General features: G+C 43.0%; 1 protein-coding gene across 5 annotated transcripts in view; it reads right to left on the bottom strand.

Annotated features, from left to right (window-relative positions):
• ulk4 (unc-51 like kinase 4) overlaps nt 1–15,341 on the bottom strand; it is a 111,118-nt gene extending 95,777 nt beyond the window's left edge. Inside the window, exons 1-17 of one of the 5 annotated variants that reach the window (XM_064345605.1) lie at nt 15,133–15,341; nt 14,211–14,382; nt 13,523–13,622; nt 12,755–12,894; nt 11,748–11,919; nt 10,871–10,972; nt 10,644–10,727; nt 10,394–10,469; nt 9,340–9,435; nt 8,080–8,228; nt 6,380–6,449; nt 6,020–6,086; nt 4,710–4,814; nt 4,103–4,163; nt 3,054–3,235; nt 1,997–2,043; nt 1,693–1,771 (exon numbers count right to left, since the gene is read on the bottom strand). In XM_064345605.1, the coding sequence (XP_064201675.1) occupies nt 1,693–1,771; nt 1,997–2,043; nt 3,054–3,235; nt 4,103–4,163; nt 4,710–4,814; nt 6,020–6,086; nt 6,380–6,449; nt 8,080–8,228; nt 9,340–9,435; nt 10,394–10,469; nt 10,644–10,727; nt 10,871–10,972; nt 11,748–11,919; nt 12,755–12,894; nt 13,523–13,622; nt 14,211–14,382; nt 15,133–15,212 (1,782 nt within the window). In that variant the 5' untranslated portion in view covers nt 15,213–15,341. Of the gene's footprint in view, nt 1–1,692; nt 1,772–1,996; nt 2,044–3,053; nt 3,236–4,102; nt 4,164–4,709; nt 4,815–6,019; nt 6,087–6,379; nt 6,450–8,079; nt 8,229–9,339; nt 9,436–10,393; nt 10,470–10,643; nt 10,728–10,870; nt 10,973–11,747; nt 11,920–12,754; nt 12,895–13,522; nt 13,623–14,210; nt 14,383–14,716; nt 15,086–15,132 lie in introns of those variants that run through there. The other 4 variants (XM_064345587.1, XM_064345594.1, XM_064345590.1 and 1 more) reach the window with 4 other exon arrangements.
• Nucleotides 15,342–23,554: the final 8,213 nt, after the last annotated feature.

Genomic DNA, 23,554 nt, shown 5'->3' with positions numbered 1-23,554 from the left:
TTAAATCCACATCATGGAAATTCACACAAACCGGGACAATGGGCAGCGGCACCAAATTCCACATCAGATATAGGTCCTGTTTTTGTTATTTTAGCCCGGAGTGAATTTCAGAAGATTGTATAAGTTGTTGACACTACCCCTGCTGTGGCAGGACAGTGCAGGATTGTCCCTAAAGCACCGTCATTATATTTTTGCCAGAATACTCCATTTACAGTCATTACACTGGATTTCCATCTTTTGAAATCCAACTCATGAAAGGTTTTTGGTGGGGCTCTTCCGTGAAGGACAAAAAAATACATAAATATGAGTGCTACAGATCTCTGCTGCCATCTGGGGGTATTTTAAGGTACTGCAGAAAATGGAGACAAGGGAAGCTTTTCCCCAAAAATCTATTTTGATGGTAAACAGATCTACTCAGCAATAACACAGTAAATAATTAAGCTTCTTAAAACATATAAATATTCTAGATATCCTTTTCCCTGGAAAAATCAGAGTGAAGTGGTGTCCGTGGGGCAGCCACGTCCATTCCCAATAGCTTCGTCCTGCAAGATGTGGCAAGTTACGTATCTAGACATCCACAACTTAGACAAATGTTTTGTGGGGAAAATATTATGAAATGGTCTTCATGTCACTTTCACTAACTACCATTAGTAGTCGATCCATTAGTGGCTGAACCAGATCTATTGAAAATGTGGCTTCCCTTTACCTTCTGGCTCAAATAAATATGTTTTGGCAGGCCATTGAAACTCTCTTCTGTTTCAGTCAGGCATTATAGAAGCCTCAATTTCAATTTGTAAGTAATTTGGTAAACATTAGGCATGCGAACACAGGCAGTGTAGTAGGCACCCCTTGGTCAGGCAACCTGCACCTAAACCACACCTCTCTCTTGGGAGTGAAATGCTTGCACCACTGTTTAACTGAGAAGGAAAGAAATACCAGCACAATATAAAAACAGATCCTTAAGTTTTTAACGATGAGATAAGCAAGTTTGTTTTAAAACACTTTTGTTGATATTTGGTTAAATTTCCTTTACATCTCAATAATAAATTGAAAGCTCTAAGAAAAAAATCTGGTCTCTGTGACTGCCCCAGGCACCGTAACCAGCCACTCCAAATTTTGCCACACCTGAATCTTAACAACCAATCAGGACGTTCACAGTGCTGCCAGAGCAGACAGAGTGGAGCTATACAGATAACAGCAGAGCAGAGTTACTGCAGAGATAGTGCTAAAGCTAGCTAGCTAGTAGAAAACGATATTGAGATAACAATACACATGATAAAATGAAATAATCAAAGACCTACACTGACCTACACCTTAGCCCATAACATTCAAAGGAATGGGCTATGCTAAGCAAAGAGATTGGCTAGATTGGCAGCACTGGAATGATGTCAGACAAATAAATCATCAAGTAGCTAGGCAGCTACTAGTTAGGTAACTTAGTTACTTGCAGCTGCTTCGTTTAAAAATTCTAAGGGTGAAATGTGCTGTAGCAAAAATAGTACTTAATTGAAAATAAAGTTTGGGTGTGTAGTATCGTGAACACATCTGAAACACATCTGTAAGCCCAAGTGTGCGATACACTGCTGTGTGTGTCACCAAGTCCGTGACACATCCTCCAAGTCTTTGTGGGTAACACACTGGCCTGTGTCTGCGTGAGTGTGACCTGTGACCGCACATGTGCAACACACTGACCTCTGTGACTGGTGTATCGTTCTTCAGCTCCACACAGTGTGAGGCTAGCAGCCCAATGACCCGCATCACCTTTGCTTTCCTGAAACACACGCACCGTTTTCATTGCACACCATGTCTTCCAGATGCATTCCTGTTTCTGTGAGCACGTGTGTTCTCATTACATACATTACAGTCAAAAGCAGAGAACAGATTGAGCTACTACTGCACTGAGGATACACATTATTCTGACATTATTATTCCATTCTTCAGTCACTTTTCTGCACAGTAACAGCCTGAAAGAGAGAAGGAATCTGTTGCTACTCACACATCCCAGTTTGGAGCTGTGCGCAGGTGCTGGGTCAGCAAATGCAACTATATGAGAAAAGAGAAAAGCATTGTAAATAAAGTGGAATCAATAGAGTATACCTTTGCACAAGTTCACATTTGTTATGGAATGTCTTGTGCTGCACGAGACATTCATTAACAAATTCTTTTTACCTGATAACTTACAGTTCATTAAAATGCTAAAAGTGGGCTCCTCAGGACCACAGGTAAATGCTGATAATGCTGATATTCTTTTAATAATGGGGGTGCAGTGATCTGGTAGGATAACATACAGAGCATGATCCAACAAGTTGTACAGTAGCCACAACATTTGAACAAACTCTCATTCTACTTAATACAGTCAGTTCGCCCTCTTGTGGTCATCAGGTGTGAAAACTGCAAAAATGTAGCCAAATGTGGAGGAATGTTACAGGAATTTTTTTAATGGACAGACAACGGACAACATGTTACAATATGTTTCATATTTGTTACTATAAACATGTTGAAACAAAGATAAAGTTAAACTTGTGTTGTGTCAGAGACCAGATATTGGGAGTTCACAGTTTAGCACGTAGCAACACAGACCTCTAAAACAAAGGAAAATGAAACCTTCATGGGGGGAAGGGGCGGGGTGTGGTCTTCAAAGCAACAGGAACAGAAACTTGCACAACGAAATATGGCAACTACACTGTATTTTTTGTGTAGTTGCTATAGTTACAACTTGTAAATGCACCACTAAAAATAGGTTCCCAAGTACTTTTTACTTTTATGGGGAAATATTCAAAGGGGCCAGGAAATGGAGATAAAATCCTTTTTGCTGCTTAACCTGTTTTATACCCTACAGCCTTTCCAGGGAGGACGTGCCTGTGGGCCTCAGTGACACACAGCAGAGCGCAGCGTAACAGCTGTTTGGACCTGATTAAAGTCCCGCAGGGAGCGTGACCCGGGGATGCTTAAATTAGCCCGGAGGCTCTGGCCCTAATACACCCAGCTGACCCTCCCGAAACGGCAGGCGCGCGGGGGGGGGGGGGCACAGGGGGGCGCGCGGCGGCCCTCACCAGCGGGGAGTTGATCAGGCGGGTGGCCGTGTCCTTGTGGCTGGCCACGGTGCACAGGTAGCAGAGCAGGTTGAGCTTGGAGCGCACCGTCCCGCCCGCCCGCTCGCCCGGCTCCAGCGCCCCGCACAGCTGCTGCAGGAAGGCGCTCCAGTCCCCGCCACTCATGGAGGACAGCCTGTCAGCTGCACACAGAGGGAGAGGGTCAGCTGGGGGGAAGAGAGAGTGTGTGTGTGTGTGTGGGTGTGTGTGTGTGTGAGTGTGTGTGTGTGTGTGTGTGTGTGTGTGTGTGTGTGCGTGCATGTGGATGCTTGGGGTGGGGTGTACATTGGGGTTGGGTCCACACATGCTCTACACCTGTCCCCCTGGAGACTTCAAATTCTTCTACATCTTAGTGTGCATTTCAGACAGCAGAGGAAAAATTGCTCGCATCATGACTTCCAAGAAAATACATTTTAAAAGTCTCAACTTGCCAAGAGTTTCTATTACTACTAGGTATAATAAACAACAAATTAAGGTATATGACTACTCACATTGTTTTTCCATTATTGAAAATGACAGCTGTCAAAAATCAAAAGCCAAAGGCACAAAACCACATTTTTTAATTTAAGTGGCGCCCCATTTTTGGTACCTAAACTGCATCACCAATTTTGCCTAAAGTCCCCCACATGCCACTCCCCCAAATTCCCACACTATTTCAGTACAAAAGGAGAGAGTTGGTAGTGAGAGTTGGTGACAACTGGCAGCCTGTTGGCAGCTGCCATGCTGCTGGGAAAGCTCCATTTGCTGGGAGAGCTGTGCCCCTCCGGTGGGCTGAAGTTACTGTGCCCTCTCATTCACGGGCCCGGAGGCAGACCGGAACACAGCCAGCAGGAATGTGAGGCTGCATGCATCACATGTACATCCCAACTCCATTAAGTACAGGGGAACAGCCTCATTCCTCAGTGCTGAAACAGACCCTGGGCATCTGTGTACTGATACACATTTTCACAGCTGCTACCCAAAAGCACCATTTCTATCTCAGAATATTCCCAACTATCACATCACCTTACCTGAGTGTGCTGGGACAATCAATGTTTTTGAGTCAAACCTCACCGGGGCCGACTTCATGATCTAGCAAAGAACAGCATATTATAAGAAAAACATTTTATAAAAATCGAACGTGTAATATTTTCACCTCAATTTTTTTTCCTACATCATTTCTGATTCAAATCTAGTATATAGTTAAACTCCACAACATACAGAAACAAGCCAGAAGTATTCAAAGTAATATTAACTTGCCAAATAGGGTGTAACAGTTAAACAGTGTTTGGTATGGTTCCTATTACTACGCCTGGCAGTGTCTAGACACTCTGAATGTAGTTCACAATATTGCAGACATCATGCAAAACTGCAAAAATTCCATATGATGTGGAAACGTCACAAGTAATCCAGAGAAATATGTAATGGTGAATATCTCCGTTTAGCTTCGCTAATTTAAACCAATCACAGCGTTTTGCTGTGCAGAACAAGTGTTTATTTATTCAAACAAATCAGTGTGTAGCAGCACATTACAGCTGCAGACAATTCTCGGGGTCACAAAGCCTGATGTTCCCAAACCAACCATCCACTGGCTGAGAGAAAGGCGACGGCACGCGTGCGCTCAGACGCCTCTCTCACCTTGGGGTTGTCGATGATGGGCGTCACGGTCAGGTCGTTGTCCGTGTACACCAGGTCCTTAACGCAGCACGTCACGTCCCTCAGCCCACCAATAAACATGCTCCCCTGGCAGACAGGGACAGCCAGTACACTTCAACACTATTCACAATGACTGTAATTATAACACTGTATCCATGACAGCACGATGTAACATGTTACCTAACATGCATGAGATCTGATTAGACACGGGGGGCTAATCAGCATCATATCCTCCCACTGCCACACAAGTCACGAGCAAAGCAGGCATGTCCTATTCAATTCAAGACACTGAGCTCATGTCATTTCATAAGTGCCAGGCACTTTCTTTCATTTTATAAGATAAGCACCAGACACTATTATACGTTTTATGTACAATTCACATTCTATAGATTTAAATGTAACCAGGTAATGCAAAAATGAAAATAATAGGAGTCTCAATTGCCCATTTTGAACATAGATTTGAACTGATATTAAATGGGTGATCTATTCTTGTACATACCAAGCATAAATATTATCTCAAATCATACGCCGTAATTGCCAAGCTAATGCCTAGAATTTCAATTCCACCTACATATCCACAGGATATACAGGAGTAATTATACGCTAAGCGTCTTTTAAATCATATTTAAATGAAAGCCTCTTTTTAGAATGTGTTTGCACTGATACATTTTGGTTACAGTATCCATAACAACTGGATGGCAGCACTTTTATGCAGTAAAGTAATGCTGAAGGTTGACACTACGTATTTTGTGAAATACAAAATGACTGAAAATGACAAAATACACTGATAAATGATTGACAGGTCTCTCTGTTGGTAACTGTGGTGGAAAAACGTTCTTCTGTTTCTACCTGTTCATAATAGTGTGTGATTAATGTGTATGTAATATAAATTCAATCTTAGCTTTTATCAGGGGTAGTTATTTAGGCTGAGTGGTCTGACAGCTGCATGGAACAAGAACCCAAGAGTAGGAGCAACTTTAAATTAAAGCCTGCCAAGGGTGTGTATGTATTTCAATGCATAAAATATGTGTATCACACACAATAAATGTTTTATAATTTTTTACACATGTTTATGATGTAAACCCTGAATAAACCCAAATATCAATGTGGGTGCAATGCCTTTCTGAAGCAGCAGAGGGCACCGGTATCAAATGCTTCAGGTAATTTTGGCACAGTCAGATAAGAGTTGTGCAACCTCTGCCTCAGTCACGCACATCTCTGGACAGCGCTCAGAACACGGGCACTCGTGGAGCAGGGCCCAAGGGAGCTCATTCGCGATTCACGGTGCTCACTTGTGTTTGGACCGTCCTGGGTACCGTCTCTCTTGTAGCACCACTGGTTCTGGGAGTTGGCCGAGAGCTGTTTTAATGTGTTTAAAAACAAAAAATGAAAACAAACTAAAATATCACATATTACAGACAGACTAAATTCTTGTTGATATTGCCTGAAATGAAATGTAGATGGGCAGCTGAACAGTTATCCTATTCGCTGGTGGGGCTGATCTTATCACTGGGTTTTTACCCCCATCGGTCTCAGTTGAATGGCCGTCTTATATATTGCCAGGGTCTAAATCCATCAGCCCCTTTATAATTTAGTTCAAAAGCAATTTACAAAAAAGAGGGGAGCGAGTGAGACTGCAGAACTGCCGATACCTGAGGAGGAAGATGGATTCCCTGGCCTCGCCATCGAGAGCGCTCTTAGGCCTCATTTCAGCCATGCTGTCTGTGTGATGGAAAGACAAACACGTCACAAACACAGCAGCCTCTCACAGGCCTCAACAGCACTGGCTGTTCAGACAGCGTGACGCCTCACATGGTCGTACCAACAGACAAGCAGTGCACAAAACGGGGACAAGAGATCTGTTGAGTCAACGGCCTGGTTTCACGCAGTTCTTTCATGACGTGGTGCATCAGTTTGACTTTACAGAAGTTTCAAATGTAGGGGATGCTCGCTTACGTGCTATTGGCATACGTCAAAACCAGCATTCGATCAGGACGAACACCTTTAAACGCTCCTCTAGCTAGCTGTGGTGTCCCGAGTAAAACACAAATCTCTGGTCCTGGCCCATTGTGCAGCAAGAGGAACAGCAGAACCCTCCTACCTGCATTCTATATACCAAACTCACACTCGTGCCAGGCCATAGTGCTCCACATTCACTGACCAGCTTATGGCCCCGCCCTATCACATCCATCACAGCAGAGTCACTGCCCATATCCCACAGCAGCTCAAAATGCACAAAATGCTATTTAAACTGCACCTGGATCCCACCCAACACTGGACCATAAACATTTTTAACAGGTTTACTAATTGTTCCTATAACCCTCAACCAACTAGATTCCTAATAATACACTCTCTATTTCCCTCTTACACCAACAGCACCCTCGCTTTATGCTGTAAGATTAGTGACTCTACTAACATGCGTGACCCTGAAGATTCACTATGAGCCCTGTTTCCTGCCCAAACCAGTATGTATGTTGCTAAATGCTGAAATGAAAAATGTAACATCATTTCAAATGGGACTACAAGCCATCCTTATGCTTGTTTAAACTTCATGTGCTTTATGGTGGTTTGTGAAAAAGTCATCTATGGTATACAACACCAATAAGAGACTGAATAATTCCATCATTTCCTGTAAACGCTTGTTTACAGTTTTAACAACACACTCCCATACTAACACTATCATCCACTGATAAACATTTATACAAAGACAAAGTCGCTGTAGCATGGCTCCATACCAACACTGGATATTTCCCTTCTCAGAATTAGAATTGGAACAGGGTACATTTGGACAGAGTCTTGAAAGCTAAAACCAGATGCAACTTGACATTTCAAATCTTTTTGTGAGTTTGGGATTTATCCTAAAATCACTCTTCAAAGAGGGCTACGCCTGAACAGTGGAATGACTATTCAATAAAGCTGTACAAGTGTACCAGACTGCACTGGCCTTCCTCAGCCAGGCTTTTAGAGCCAGTGTGTTCTGGAAGAACATGGCCACTAAAAGCTTGTTTAAGGATCCTGCTCTATACGCAAACAAAAGCCATTATACTGCAGGAAGATCAACACGTATATCCCCACGACCTCACTGAGAGGTTAATAATGAGGTACACACAGACATGCAAAACAAACAGAGATGTGCAAGGACACACGCATGCACGTACGTACACACACACACACACGTACACACATGCACACACGCACGCACGTACGTACACACACACACACACGCGTACACACATACACACACACACACACACACAGACACACACGTACACACATGCACACACGCACGCACACACAGGCCTGCCACGTGCCCACACGCACGTCTGTCTGTCATACTCCTGGAAAACATTACCTAATCCAAATGACTTGCTGACGACCTGGCTGCCGTTTCTGCTTGGCCCCACCCCTTCCTGCACCTCTCCTGGTCCCTGTGATGTCACTGCAATGGGGTCGCTTGGTGACTCATCGCTGGGGAGAGGTACCTCATACTGCTCCATACCTCTGTGACACAGAGTCACACACCAGCCAGCAATGCAACAGCATAGCATACACCACGCACCATTATTTAACACAAGCACAAAACAAAATTACACAGAGCACGTATCAGGTTTGGCTGTACACACACCATAGAAGGAAAGACAGGCAATGACGCAGGAACCAGGGCAGACATTCATACTGGTCAGGCAGGTGGTGAGTTCCTCTAAACTGGTTTTACAGTATACTCTTATTCTCAGAAAATGTTTGGCCCTAACAGTAAAAACACTGGCCTATTGTACTTAAGTGCACCTGCTATAAATCTCAACTGGCTGCCAGGAAAGACATCCTCTGTCTACACTTGTTGCAGTGTAATATCTCTAGTGTGTGAGCTTAAATTGTTGATTAAATGTTCAATCACAGCAAACACTCTCGCCTGTCTATCCAGTAAATCCATGTAGTGTACAGTGAGTTGCAACGTGGTTCACTGATTTATAGCAAATTCTTCAAAATTTTGGCAATTTGCTGCCCTAGTGGATTTTGTAGCTGAATCATGATGCCTTTGGGTATTAATTGTGCACTTCTCATGGGATGTGACAAACTGTCCTCCACGAACCAACCAGGTTTCATGATTTTTCAGCAGCAGTGTTAATCATAAAGCAACAATTTTTGGCAAAAAAACAAAACAAAGAATAAAATAGCCAGAACAAAAACAAGAAGTGTATCCATGTACCTATTTATTTTTTGTTCCCTAATACCAAAACATGATTAGAAATGCTGCATATCGTAAATTAATGTCTCACTGGGTTGAGTTTTTTTTTTCTACCCCTTGCATTCATTTTTTAAAAAAGATTCTCATGTCAGTGTGAAATTTAATTTATACCAATTTCCACCGATGCCTGGCTGTTTGCTTAGAACAGCTTTCACGGTCCACCTTAGTAATCACTCCAGACTGAAGTTTCATGTATGATGGTGACTTTACAGTACAACAATTGGTGGAAGTTCTGGACATGCCTGAACAGAACAAGCACACATTAAAAGGAGCCAGCAGGGAGTTCACTGTTACTGATACTGTAGCTACGGGGAGCCTGATTGGCTATAAGGCATGAGAGAGAGCCACAGGAAGGCAAGATGTCACCTGGAGCTGTCCAAGGCCTCCCCACTCAGATTGGTCAGCTCCTCGGAAAAAGCTCCTTTCCAGAAGGAGTGAGAGAGTAGCTGATCCCAATTCATCCTGCGGGGCACACGCCACAGCAATGTTTACACAGCACACAAACGCACAGCCACCACCCAGAGCTCATTCCCACCTGTCCCGCCTTCAGTTTGCAAACAATGGTACAGACATTTTTAATTAATAAATGCATGAAAGAATGAATGAATGAATAAATAAATAAATAAATAAATAAAGGGCTAGGCAAACTGGAGCTCCTAAGACAGACTACTATCAAAATTCCCCCAATTTTCCCAGAATTCTACGGCATACAACATATTCTAATATACTCCAACATACAAGGAGTATAAAAATATATTCCATTCTAAATAACTGACAGGAAGTCAAACACCGTACCACACCCACTATTTCCAGAACATCGTGTAACATGCATTATTATCATGCAATATTCTGTATGGGCTGCACAGTGATGTGTTTTTAATAAATGGCTTTGGGCAGCATATTACATATTAACAATTACTGAAAATGTCCCCAATTTTCGACAAGATGTAATTCAAAACACCATTCTTAACGCTTTCCCGGCATTACTACAGTTTAACTAATTTATCTGTAACACTTTAAAAAACAGCACAGAAACCCCATTTTTATTTTTTCCAATTTTTCTTTTTCCACTCAGTGTTTACACTTGGTTATTGCTGGACTTCAAGATGTCCTTCGTGGCTGAAGTGAAAACAAAATATTAAAAACTGAATCTTACGTAGACATTAGCCTAAGGTATGAAAAGGGAAGTGAAGCAAGCTTGTGTATTTCACATTCTGATTACACTTTTCCTACACCGGTCTGCTGACATAGTGTAGCACACGTGGGTTCTCTTCAGGTAGCATGAATCCATGTCAGACAGTGGGTTGCATGAGTGAGTCTTTCAGTCAAGTATGAACTTCGAACATGTGAACAGAATCTGACCTCGTGAGTGAGTCTTTCAGTCTGAATGAACTTCTCCAACATGCGAATAGAATCTGACCTTTTGTCAGGGTCCTTCTGGAGCAGTCCATTCAGTAGGCTCTCAAACTCCAAAGTGGGCATGCAGGCGGTCGTGCCTTTGCAAAAAAACAACATCTGATTTAGGATTCAGTTAAATCAGATTGTTTTTTTTCCCCAGAACTGTAAAATTGCACATTAAAACTCAGCAAAGTACTTATCGTTCAATGTTGGAACAAAATATTGCCCTTCATGGTTGTGCTTTTTCCACTAATAGATGCATTAAATCATACCCTTCTGCCTTGGCGGGGGCACGTCTTCATGTAGAATGAGCTCGATCAGGTCTGATAAACTGTCTGAAAAAAATGGCGTCTTTCCTGGCAAATGAACACAGTGCAGTCAAAACAAGGGCTTCGCTATGATGAGCAATCACCTACAGATTATTACACTGACTCACATACCCAATCAAATATGTGTAGTTTATTTTACATAATCTATAATAGAAATAATAAAAACAAACCTGTGAACATCTCATACAGTATGCACCCCAGGGACCAGAGGTCACTGGCAATAGTGCAGTCTTCTCCCTGCACCAATTCTGGTGCGCAGTACATTGGAGACCCTATAGAAAGCATCGCACAACAGTTACAATCATTTACCAGACAAGCTTAATTAGACTAACAAGTGTACACCAGTCACAGTCTCAGGAACACAAAACTGTGATATCACCAAAAAAGGCACGGAAGGCCAAGTGTACAGTTAACCAAACAAACCAACAACTACTATCATAAACAAAAGTTAAAACCACCATATATTCCTATAATGTTCCCTAAAATATATCTATAATTACATCCCAAAAGGAAACTCCAACAGAAAGAGAATAGCTAAAGAGGGTGAGGGGAGCCATGGTGCAGCCTGAAGACGTGTACTGGAATGTGGGCAGAGTTTCTGAACGCAGGAGAAGCTCATTCCACAACCGGAGGGCCACAACAGACACGAGACATTGGGGGGCACAGAAGTAGCAGAACGGAAAGGTCTAGAAGTCAGACAGATGATGCCACTTTCCCAAGCCCTGACATTGCCTCCATTTTGTAGTACACTCAAGGTATAAGTCTTGGAGAATTTTATTATTCAAGAGAATTGCAATTGACAGGTTTGAATTCTGGGTGGGATACCGGAACAGTAACCTTCTGTAAGGAACTTAGGTTTAATTGCCAATTTGAATAACTAGCTTGATAAACAGATAACATATAAAAAGAAAACTAATGACTAATGACTCTGAATTAGGGAAAGTATAAAGTAAATAAATGACTCAATGTGTCATGAGGAAATGATGCAACCACCATTCTTTTTCCACAGGCCTGATGAGGCGAAAACATCAGAAACCCGGGCCTTACCTTGGATTCGGTTTTTGATATTTTTTCGTGGTGTGGTTTCTCCACCCTCCCCACCTCCTCCTCCCTCATCTGACATCATAACTCGCCGAATGACGTCCTCCTGGCTCTCTCCGTATGCTTTGGAAAGGCAGAAGTTGGAGTACTTTAGTGTGCCAGGGCCATCCAGCAAGATCTGGAGAAAAAGATCCAAACACAAGATCACTTAAGTAAGCACTAATGCTTCTTCAGCTTGCTAATGCCCTTCCCTGCCTCAATGCTCATGCTACTTCTCACAGATGTGGTCTGTCACACTCCACACACTGAACAAAGGGCAAAAGTAAAACAGTTAACACAGATACAAAATGGTAACTACATGGATCCAATTTAAAAAAGGAACATTCATGTGATTTTACTATATTTAGAATATTTATTAACTTATTACTTATTTTTTTTACATTACTCTTATTATAGTAGCACAAAACAGTGCAGATAAAAGGTATTTAGACAGTGGCTGGTCATCCAGTTCATGCAACTTCAGTCTACCAGCGAAGACGCAAACAAACTACCGTTAGACAAATGTAAATGTGACATTTTAAAATGTGGCAGTGTAGTATAATGGCTAAGGAGTTGGTCTTGTAACCTAAAGATCGCAGGTTCGATTCCCCGGTAGTACACTGCCGTTGTACCCTTGAGCAAGGTACTTAACCTGCATTGCTCCAGTATATATCCAGCTGTATAATTGAATACAATGGATACTCTGAACTGTAAACTGTTAAAAGCTGATCCATGGGAAACTTGATTTCCCCTACAATTGGTGGGCATTGTGAAAACATTTCCTGGAGTTATCCAGATTTGAGAACTGTATCAGTGCAACAGATGTGTTCACTTGGAGAGTATTTGCGTGCCATTTCCTTCTCTAGGGCCTCTACTCACTACAAATATGTGTAAGTAAAAGATAGAAAAGTCCTGCGTGCTGCTGAAATTGGCCAAAGTAGCTTGATCCAGTAAGCTCCTGGCAGACATGTTACCTTAGCGGGAGTGATGTCACAGCAGATGACGCCAGAATCGTGGATGTGTTTCAGGCCTTTGACAAGATCAACAGCAAATTCTCTCACAACGTCCTCAGACAGACACTCATCCTGAGCGATGACCGCCTCCAAAGAGCCCCCTGAAACCAAAATCACAAATCAGAAGAGGGATTCACAAACCAAGAGTCAAAAAAGAGGGACTCACACAGACGAGACAGGCATCTCAATCATTATTCTTCTGCGGATAATCGATAGGAATCACAAACAGTATTGTATTCTAGACACCTCCTCATGCTTGAGCAGAGCTTTTTCAGTGCTGAATCAATGAAAGAGACTGAACACTCCCCAGTTTAAAATTCTGATGGTGAGATATTTAACAGAGCATCCAGAACATATTTCAAACATTAGGTATACATACATTACCATAGTGTGACTGAAGAAAATAAAGGCTTTCTTTAACTCACATGTGCATACCTCTGCAACTCACCAACACACACCACCGCAACTGACATACAGTTTTGCAACTCACCTGCAGGCACTTCCACAAGTCTGCAATGTACTGGTACAGACCCTGAGTTACACACCCTTTGATAGCTTACCTACATGTACCTTGATAACAGTCCTTCAGGTACCACTCATACCTCACTTGTAACCATCTCCACAACTCACCTGCCACAACCGCACATCTCCTTCACCCACGCAGGCCTCCACAAGTCAACTTCACATCCCTCTACAACACAGTCACCCTTCTACTCCTCAAAAACTCACCTGTACAAAGCTCCACCACCAGCCAGAGATGGTTGCTGGTCTCATACCACTCATGGAAGGAAACAACATTCACATGTTTAATAGTGTGGGTCAGCCGCACCTGCCAAGAATATGAGCACAATGAGTACGTCTGTATGAAAGGAAATGTAGTGATCTCAACAAGTATCCCTCTCCATCTGCCACAAACATCCCTCTTTACTCGACCCTATCCAGACAGAACCCTAAAGCATGTGTGGCATCAGGTTTCATCTCATGAAGAGGAATCAGGTTCAGGCTGGGCTTTGGTTTGATTATTTCTATTAGGCCATTCTCCTTTATTGAATAAAGCGCAAGTTCATTAATAGAATACTGCATTTTCCAATTATAACAACTTGACTTTATCCCCATTACACTCCCAGAATTATTACCTACATGGATAATCACTTTGCAGCAGTTAGTACATTTTAACTAAAAAGATTAACTTTGTTAACTGAGGGAAGCTAGTACATTTTGAGCTTGCAACCAATGTAAACTGGAGATTTAGAAACAACATTGTGAAGTACCATAAAAATAACAGGTATCACAGTCAACCCAGGGAGGGAGGGATTCAGGCCAAAAAATGATCTGTTTTATTTTTTAAGTTGGTTTATGTCGCATTACCCAGATATAACCCATGGAGGCCCTGAAGACTACATCCTCTGACACTCACGTGGTTGGTCACTTCTGCCCTCTTTGATTTTTCGCAGCAGATTATTGCCACAAAGAAAATGCTTCCTTTCCTTCTCCCCTTATAGACCACCGATTTGCTCCCTTTGCCAATCTCTTCATAGAGGATGAAGTTCTCCATTTGTGCGTGTTCATAAGCTTCTGTTAGGGAGAGTCTAGTTTCAGGGTACAGAAGGTCAGATATTAATACAAAGACAGAAATAATTAATGCAGAAGTGGGGATCTGACTTGTCAAATGGGCTGTAAGCTTTATCCAGGCTGCATCAAAGGGTGATCTAACATGTAATACGTTTTTCTAACCAATTATAGCGATGGTAACGTAAATAACTTGACATGTGCCACAGCGGACCCAAGCATATTTAGCTAGACAGTGTCAGCGAGAAAGAAGCTACTGGCTGACAAGCTAAATAGTAAAGGAGATAGCTAACCTTAATTTAACTCACTAACTTTAGCTAGCTAGATTGTTACTACATAAGCAACGTTGCTTACTATGAAATATTGGGTCTCTCAGGGTAACAAAAGAAAGAATGAATATGAACTTAATGTTTCAGTAATATATTATTTAGCTTTAGAAAACTATTCACCACTTATGTAACTTTAGCTAGCTAGCTTGCCATAGCGTTTGCAAGTTAGCTAACTTATAAAACAGGCAAAAAATATTCAAAAAGGTAGATCGATATCTGTGTAAGCTAGTTAGCGAAATGAACGCTAATGGTAGCTATAGACTAGTAAATTCTAGTCTAGCTATTGTTAGACTACGCAAAACTTAACAATCTAACTCGTAATAGCTAGTTAAATAAAGTTACGAATAGACGTCGAGCTACAGCAAAGTGTCACATTGGTCATTTGACATATTAACACCACCACAATGTTCACATTTAACACTAAATATCACATGCACTCACAAATTGAAAGTTTGTCCGTTACCTTCAAATGTTCCTGATTTCGAATTACCGGAAATAAAACGGAGCACTATACTTGACATTAAAGGGGTGCCAGTTGAGAAAGTGTTCCAATTCCTAAACAAATGAAGACTAAAATTGAACAATAACTATCCAATTTAACACATAAAATAGCGTGATACTTTTCGCATCATAACATACCCACACACTGAATGTCTCAATACTTTTTAAATGGGTATCTGCAGTTGTTGACTCTTTTTGCACACCTTCTAATTGGCCTTTCCCTTGGTTGCTAGGATACAGTAAGGACGCGAGGACCCAAATCCATACACTGACCGGGTGCTGCTCCACGGCTGTTGGTGTTTCTGATTACCCTAGCCAACCAGCTAAACTTACAATTAGTAAACTGGACATTGAGTGTTAATTATTCACATACAGAGAACGTGTTTGCTACTGATATGCTGTGGAAAAGCTGTATAGCATTGCAGCAATATTAAATATTACAGTTTTATGCCGTTTCTAAGCTGAGTGAGAAAATCATTTATGTGTAGACTATCCAATGCTGTGCACTCACATACCCACTGAAGGGAACACAGAACTTTACTGGACGAGAGAATACACTTGTATTCACCAATGTTTGTTATATTGGTGGCTTGCAATTTTCTTGATTCTATGTGATACTAAACAAAATAGCTGAAAAGGTAGAGATAGTCTATCAGTTTTTTCACGAGACATTTTCAACTCGGGCAATACAGTCATTCAGAATCTGCAATGGCGTAATAACATTTTTTTTTATGTCAATGTATTGTATCTCGATATTAGTGTTGGAAATGCAGTGAAAGGCGAACATGTCGCACAGTCCATAGGGTGGCCGACTCTGATTACCAATATGAATAAAATGAAGAAAAAAACATGAATAATTTTACAAAGGTGAGGTGAAAACAAATGAAGGATTCCAGACCCATATGGCGAAGGTGGCCAGGTAGGGAAATAGCTCCAAGAGCTCTCTTCCTCTTGCAGTTTGCACATTTGGCAAAAGGGGAGAAATCAAGTTTTGGGGGATTTTCCCGAAAACACGGGGGCTAATCCCTGCTCTTTTGAAAAGCGAGTGTTTAGGACCTCGGTTTGCCTTTACGAAATTGTGCAATGATGTAGCTGTAAAACCGATCAGCGGTGCGATTGAAGAGGAATCGGGTTTTCTTAACGTTTCCTGTGTTCCTTTTTTTTTTTAGTTAAATGTGCAGGTATTGATAACATCATTTTCAGTTTATCCTACATGCGACGAAACACAAGACAATCGATAAGAATGTGGCGCAAAGTTCTAGGAATGTAGTAGCATAGTGATTGAAATAATAGTTTTAATATGAGGCAGTGCAAGAATGTCCTGGAATCAATTGTATGTCCTAGAACTTTGATAGTTATTGTCTTGTTTAGTGCCCTGCATGAAGCGCGTTTTGACTGGACGACTTGCAATAGAAGCGTTTTTCTAAGGTTTGATGTGTCAACATCGATGGCTTATGTGGCAAGAGATCTGTGTTTCGGGTTGACAAATTGCGCTGTCACGTGTACATGTAATAATATTAGCAAACAAGCTGTTCAAGTGGGTTCGCTTCAGTCTCCCGCATCATTCTCTCCACTCCTCCTGCTAGCTAGCTAGCTAGCTGATGCCCTCACACAACGATGCATGACGTCATTGACAGGCAGTCAGTGCTAACTGAACGGAACAGAAAAGAGCGGAGTATGGCGAGGAGCGTGGGATAGGGCAGTGACCGGCTTCAGGGTACAACAACTCCGACCTCAAACATATGATTCCGCTAGCACTATCTTAGAATCATGATATTTAGTTTAAAAAAGAGAAACAGACAGAAGACAATCTGCTTTGACCGGTAGGAAATAGCTGGACAGAAAACGCGAATTGGCTTTCTGGGAGACAAGATCGACTTGGTTAATCGTTTAATAACGTTGGTACAGATTTTGTAGGTTGGTACAGTACAAGCTAACTAGTTTGTTCATACCCAGACTGCTCTTTAACTTGTAAAGGTTTCGGAACGAGTAAACATTACTTTAAAGAACATAACAAAAAGAAAAGACTGAACTCTGTTTTTGTATTTTTTACGTTTGCATTCTGCTAACCAGTACAGCATTACACGGTGGAAACGCTGTGGACAGGATACAAGTAACTCAGCCCATTCGAACAGGAGCTTCGGAGGAATCGCTACTATAACGTCACAGTACGTTCGGCTGTTACAAACACGGCGCCTCTGTTGATACACTAGATGTGGATGCGAGTTAGATTTGGATTTCCCTCTTGCCTTCACCTATAGCGAGGTAAGTCAGCTGGTGCTTATTTTTTTATTTTTAAAACAGCCATCTTGTCATAGTAATTTACAGAGCAAAATGAATCAATTTGCAGTATTTCATCAGGCTGATCCTGAACGCTTGTGCTTATTTGTAATGTTCTTATATGCAGCCAGGATTATTCGGCCATTGCGGATCCTCCCCGGATAGGAAGAATCAGATATGCTCTAGCTACGATTATGACAGAACTGTATATGAAATAGAGCGGGCTGTCATACTGAGGTTATTGCACTCCTTTTGATGGTGTAGATCTTAAACCTGTCTAAACCCGGCTAAAACAGCTTCAAGTCAAGTGGGTTAATGCTACCCACAATAACGTTAGTATTAGAGCGTCTAAAAGGCATATTGAATTAACCCGATTAAAGCAGATCCGATTATGTTGAACTTTTTCCCCTAAAGGGCTATTTTAATTGACCATACTGTGTCAATGTTAAAAATGGTCGTCGTGATATAGGTTTATTTTCTCCAAGGTTGTTGAGCAAACAAAAACGTGTAGGCTATACCTAGAATTTACTGTAGGCTATAGCATGCAGTTAAGATATTTCGCCACCAGATGGTAGGACTTTAAAATGACCTTTTTTGTCACGAAGTGACTCGTGTTTGTGTAATATTTTTATGGTATATGCTCTGGAATTATTTTTTCCGCAAGGGAAAAGAGACGGTTTTTCCCAAAACCGCCATCGTTACAATTCTGCTACACACTGACTGTCACCGAGTTGAGTTTAAAATTAGTGACGTGACTGATCAAACAGTGCCCCGGAGTCCGGACCTGTTTGGGGGAAATATGTAGCCTAGGGCAGCGTTCTTCCTGTTCATTTCAATTAATATAGGCTGCAAGTGTTCTATCAGCCTAGAATGTACAGGACGCTCGAATTCACAGGACGTTCATATATGTAAAATCCTATGGTTTGACGTAACCTCAGTGGGTTACATTTGCTAAGCCATGTAGGCTTACCTTTACCTGGTTTATGGCATCTGGTTCTATTGATGGACGGATGGAGTTGCTGATCTGCACTAGTGCATTGTGTACAGTTGCTTCTGCTGTCAGGGCCATATGCTCTGTTACAGAAGCAGCGAAACGTTTACTGTATGTGCGGGCACCTGTCTCCGGCATCTTTGTTGTTCTGTTCCATGGCAGCAGTACACCTGGCTACGTCGGTGGGGCTTGGTCAGGGTTGCCAACTGTCAGGCTTTTGATGTGAAACACGCTTTCAGGCTCTGTCTTACCCACTCACTCTATCCGAACACATCTCACGCCAAATGAAAAGACCACAACTGAAAACAAAGCCACTTCCTAATTAAACAAATTGTGGATTGGCCTGCTGTACAAAGTGAAATTAGTTCATTAACATTGCAGAGACTTTGACAGCACACTGCCCACCCCCGCCTGCCGGCGTACACAATAAATGAGACTCGTTAACCAAAGTTGGTGACCCTGGGCTACGTGCCAACTGCAGGTGGATGCTTATATTGTCTCAGAAATGCATTAAGGAGCACACACGTGTCTGAGCTCAGCTGTTTCAAACATGCATAAAACGTATGCTAAATGCGCACATGTGCCCTCATTATCAAACATATGCATGGATACACACACGTGAGCACACATAATCGGATATGCTCATGCGCATGTGTGCTAGTACTCATGCGGACACACACACGTGCATGGGTGGTCAGTGCTTCTGATGGAAGAGTGGGGCTCAGTGCTGAGTTTAGGACAGAGGGAGGGTCAGTGTTGAGGTTGGGACAGTGGCAGGGGTCAGTGTTGAGGTTGGGACAGTGAGAGGGGGTCAGTGCTGAGGTTGGGATAGTGAGAGGGTCAGTGCTGAGGTTGGGACAGTGTGAGGTCAGTGCTGAGTTTGGGACAGTGAGGGGGTCAGTGCTGCGGTTGGGACAGTGAGGGGGTCAGTTATGAGGGTGGGACAGTGAGAGGGGGCAGTGCTGAGGGTGGGACGGTGAGAGGGGTCAGTTCTGAGGTTGGTACAGTTAGGGGGACAGTGCTGAGGGTGGGACTGTGTAAGAGGTCAGTGCTGAGTTTGGGACAGTGAGAGGGTCAGTGCTGAGGGTGGGACAGTGAGAGGGTCAGTGTTGAGTTTGGGACAGTGAGGGGTCAGTGCTGAGGGTGGGACAGTGTGAGAGGTCAGTGCTGAGTTTGGGACAGTGAGAGGGTCAGTGCTGAGTTTGGGACAGTGAGAGGGGACAGTGCTGAGGTTGGGACAGTGAGAGGGGGCAGTGCTGAGTTTGGGACAGTGAGAGGGTCAGTGCTGAGGTTGGAACAGTGAGAGGGGGCAGTGCTGAGTTTGGGACAGTGAGAGGGGTCAGTTCTCAGGTTGGGACAGTGAGAGGGTCAGTGCTGAGGGTGGGACAGTGAGAGGGGACAGTGCTGAGGTTGGGACAGTGAGAGGGGGCAGTGCTGAGTTTGGGACAGTGAGAGGGTCAGTGCTGAGGTTGGAACAGTGAGAGGGGGCAGTGCTGAGTTTGGGACAGTGAGAGGGGTCAGTTCTCAGGTTGGGACAGTGAGAGGGTCAGTGCTGAGGGTGGGACAGTGAGAGGGATCAGTTCTCAGGTTGGGACAGTGAGAGGGTCAGTGCTGCGGTTGGGACAGTGAGGGGGTCACTGCTGAGTTTGGTAGAACTGTGTGGTGCACTGATGTGTGGTGTGGCGTGGCCATTCTCCTGTCAGGATTCAGGGGGGCAGATCAGCCCAGGTCAGGCATGTGCCATGCGTAATCCCTCTGTTTTCACAGGCTGCATTCAAGCCCAATACTTCCATCCCAGCAGACATGCCATTATGTAACACAATCCTGTGGCAGAGCAGTAAGCAGAAGCTGACATGTTGTTCCGAGCCTGAGTCATCTAGCCTGATAGCCTAAGACGGGAAATGAAGCATGCTCTCTTCCTCCTCTCCCATCTTCTTTGGAAAAAAATATAGTTTCCCCCTGGATGTGTGACTCTGCACGTGTGTGAGCGCACGTGCATGTGGACACACTCTCACCGAACTGCCAGGGGAGCTTATTGCTCCCTCTATCCTTTTATTCCTTGTTTATTTAATCACGTTCGTGAATAGGCCTGTATGTCACTATGATTTGTGACCTTGTGTCTATATGCCTGGTCTAATCCTGCTAATGCGGATGTGATTGATTTGTTTGGTCTGCTCTGGCTTTGGGTGAGGAACAGACATTATGAATGGAGAGTTGTAGTAGGTCTGGTTTCTGCAGCGGGCCCATACTGCGTTATGGCTGCAGCTCTGGGACAGTCCTGGTTCACATAGGAGGTGAAGACACAGTGATGCACATTCGGCCTCTGTACGGGTTCATATCAGAATGTTTATAGTGTCACTCAGGACAGCAGGATTTGAAAGAGAGGCCGTTCTGAAGTTTCTGAACTGCTGTGTTCTTTCTCATTTAAAGAATTTGCATTGCAATAGGATAGGCTTCAGGTGGTGAATGTTTAAAGGTCAAACCTGCCACGTTGTTTGGCATTTTCATATTTCATTGGTCAGGGGGAAAACTGCTACCGAGTCATTTAATTAAAGATTTTGTTTATATTCATGGTTGCCTCAGCTTGAAATTTAATTGAATGCTTGTCCCAAGCAGTTTCGAGCAGCATCTGACATTCTGTTTCTGTTAGCAGTCATTTATAATTGTTGTCGCATTTCTTTGTCGTCTGCAGACAAGGGGCCTGTCTTCATGAGACAAATCAAAGGAAAATGTCAGTTCTGAAAAACACTTCCAGTTGCAGTTCCAGTTCATTCATTTTGTTGAATGAATCTACAATAAATAAAAAAGAATATCATTATCGTCAAGATACCAAAGATACCGTGCCAAACATTTAAACAATACTGTTCATTGTGCCTTTCTCATTGTAGCCAGATACATTTCTCTCATAATATTTCCTGAGCACATCCTTTCGAGTTTCAATTTCAAATTGTGTGAACACAGCCACGGTGTGATGGTGCAGTGATTATCACTGTTCCCTGGTTCAGCCCGATCCTCTCTGCATGGAGTTGACATGTTCTCCTGGGTTTCCTCTGGGTGTTCCGGTTCCTCCCACACTGAAAGACATGCATGTCAGGTTAGCTATACTCCTGCCGTCGCCTTCAATCAAGGCACTGGCCTCAGAACTGGAGCTGGTCCCCAGGCGCTGTATTGTGGCTGCCCACTGCTTTTAAGTAAGTAGGATGGGTTAAATGCTGAGGACAAATTGGGGTTCAATAAAGTGTATCTTATCTTATCTTATATTGGTCCACCACCACTTTAAAAAACCTGCCGGATTTCCTTCTTTCGGCCATTGAGACAGGCATTTCCCAGAACGTTTGCAGTTTAATCAGGAGTTCAGTCTTCATTGACTGACTCATCTGGGCCTCTGCCAGCCCTAAATGTTCTCATCATTGACTGGCTGTGCAGAAGCAGAGCTCTGAGGCTACTCTGACTGCGCTGCTTCTGCATCACCTGTGCAGGGGCTACAGCGTTTCTAAGAAACATTATTAATACTGAGGGAGACCCTTGTCATTTGCCATTTGCACTTTCAAACATTTACACCCGGCAGCCATCCCACTTGCTGTCCTATTCGGCTATCACACTAATGTCCATTTTCTTACTGAAAATATGCATGCTTTGTGTTGGAAACACATTCTTCTGCATAGGCCATTAGTACTATACAGTAAAGTACAGTATTTGTGGAATTTCTTATTTGCAGGAATTTATAGAACACGTCCCTTAGAAATCACGAGTGCTTGGTGTACAAAGTGTCTTTTCTGTGGAAATGTGTTGAGATGTGTTATGATTTAATGCCACACACTCATTAAGCCTATATAAAAGATATTAAAGCAGCAATACAAAAGAAATGCACTGCACATAGAATTTAGGAGCAGCAATGGGTGGCTGTACAAGCTAATTATAGTTATTTGGCTCTTACTGTCATGACCAGCTTAGTTACCCGACACATCCCAAATCCATTTATTTTGTACTTGGCTGGACAAAGGAGAGACTCTGGAGAACCTAAACAAACTGTGAATTCAATGTAAATGTTTCAAGAATTTATTTCCTTGTACCCTTTTGTCACCCAACTTAATCTATGTGACTTGTGACATGAAGGGATTAGTTCCCATGTTTAGAAAAATATAACTTGTTTTGGGAGAACTATGTCCTCTTTTTTCTATGTGCCTACAACAACTTCCTTTAGACTGTAGCCTAGCCTATATATTTCAGGCATGGTTGAGAAACCTTACTAAGTTCCTCAGAGACAAACAACTGCACACAAGATGCAGAAAGAACAAAACATGGCAACGAGAATGGAGCAAGGTTTTCATGGCGTTTCGTGGCACTTTTCTGATAGACCTGCTTATCGTGGCTACGGCCACACTATCCTCAAAGCCTGGTGCCGTGCTCGAGTGCTGGGGCCTTTTGTGCTGAGAAGCTCTTTCATGGAGGTTTAGAGGAAGGCTTTCAGGGCTATGGGGGAGGGGTTGGTACTCAGCCAAATCGAGAAATTAAAATCCAAGCAGATCAGTTGTGGCTGTCTTGAAAGACGCCAGGGTTCAGTAAGGGCCTACGTTTTGGCTATCCAGTGGGTACTAGACTAGATGCACGACTGTATGTAGGCTGTATGCTTCATAATTCACTGCCTTATGAAACATATGCTATATTATTACAACCACAGAAGAATCTTATGGAGCAGTCAGGGTTGTATTGTTCGTTCCTGTTTCTTTCACTTTCGCTTCACATTCGTGTTCGTTTAAACATGACCACGTGTGGAACTTCCAGTCACCTGTGTGTGAGGTCACAGTGACATGCTGTGCTCTTCAGACTCCTGTCTCTGATACTGAAGCAGTTTGATTCCCCGACGTCTCCTGAAGATGAATTAGCTTCTGCCACTTCAGCCCCCTCTGTGACCTTTCCGTCAGAAGAGCGTTTTTGTGCTGCAGCTTCCTACAGTGTCTCCCTTCTTGTCTCGGTCTCTGTGGAGCCACAGACGCTGCTCAGTAACCATGGCTCTCAGAAGGCACCAGGCAAGTCCACTTCCTTTTAGATCCCAGGCGCTAGTGAAATAAAATGTGACAGCGTAGCAGG

Source organism: Anguilla rostrata, chromosome 1, assembly GCF_018555375.3.
Source record: "Anguilla rostrata isolate EN2019 chromosome 1, ASM1855537v3, whole genome shotgun sequence".
NCBI lineage: Eukaryota > Metazoa > Chordata > Actinopteri > Anguilliformes > Anguillidae > Anguilla > Anguilla rostrata.
The sequence above is the reverse complement of the archived record's forward strand: the minus strand, read 5'-3'. Positions and strand labels throughout refer to the sequence as shown.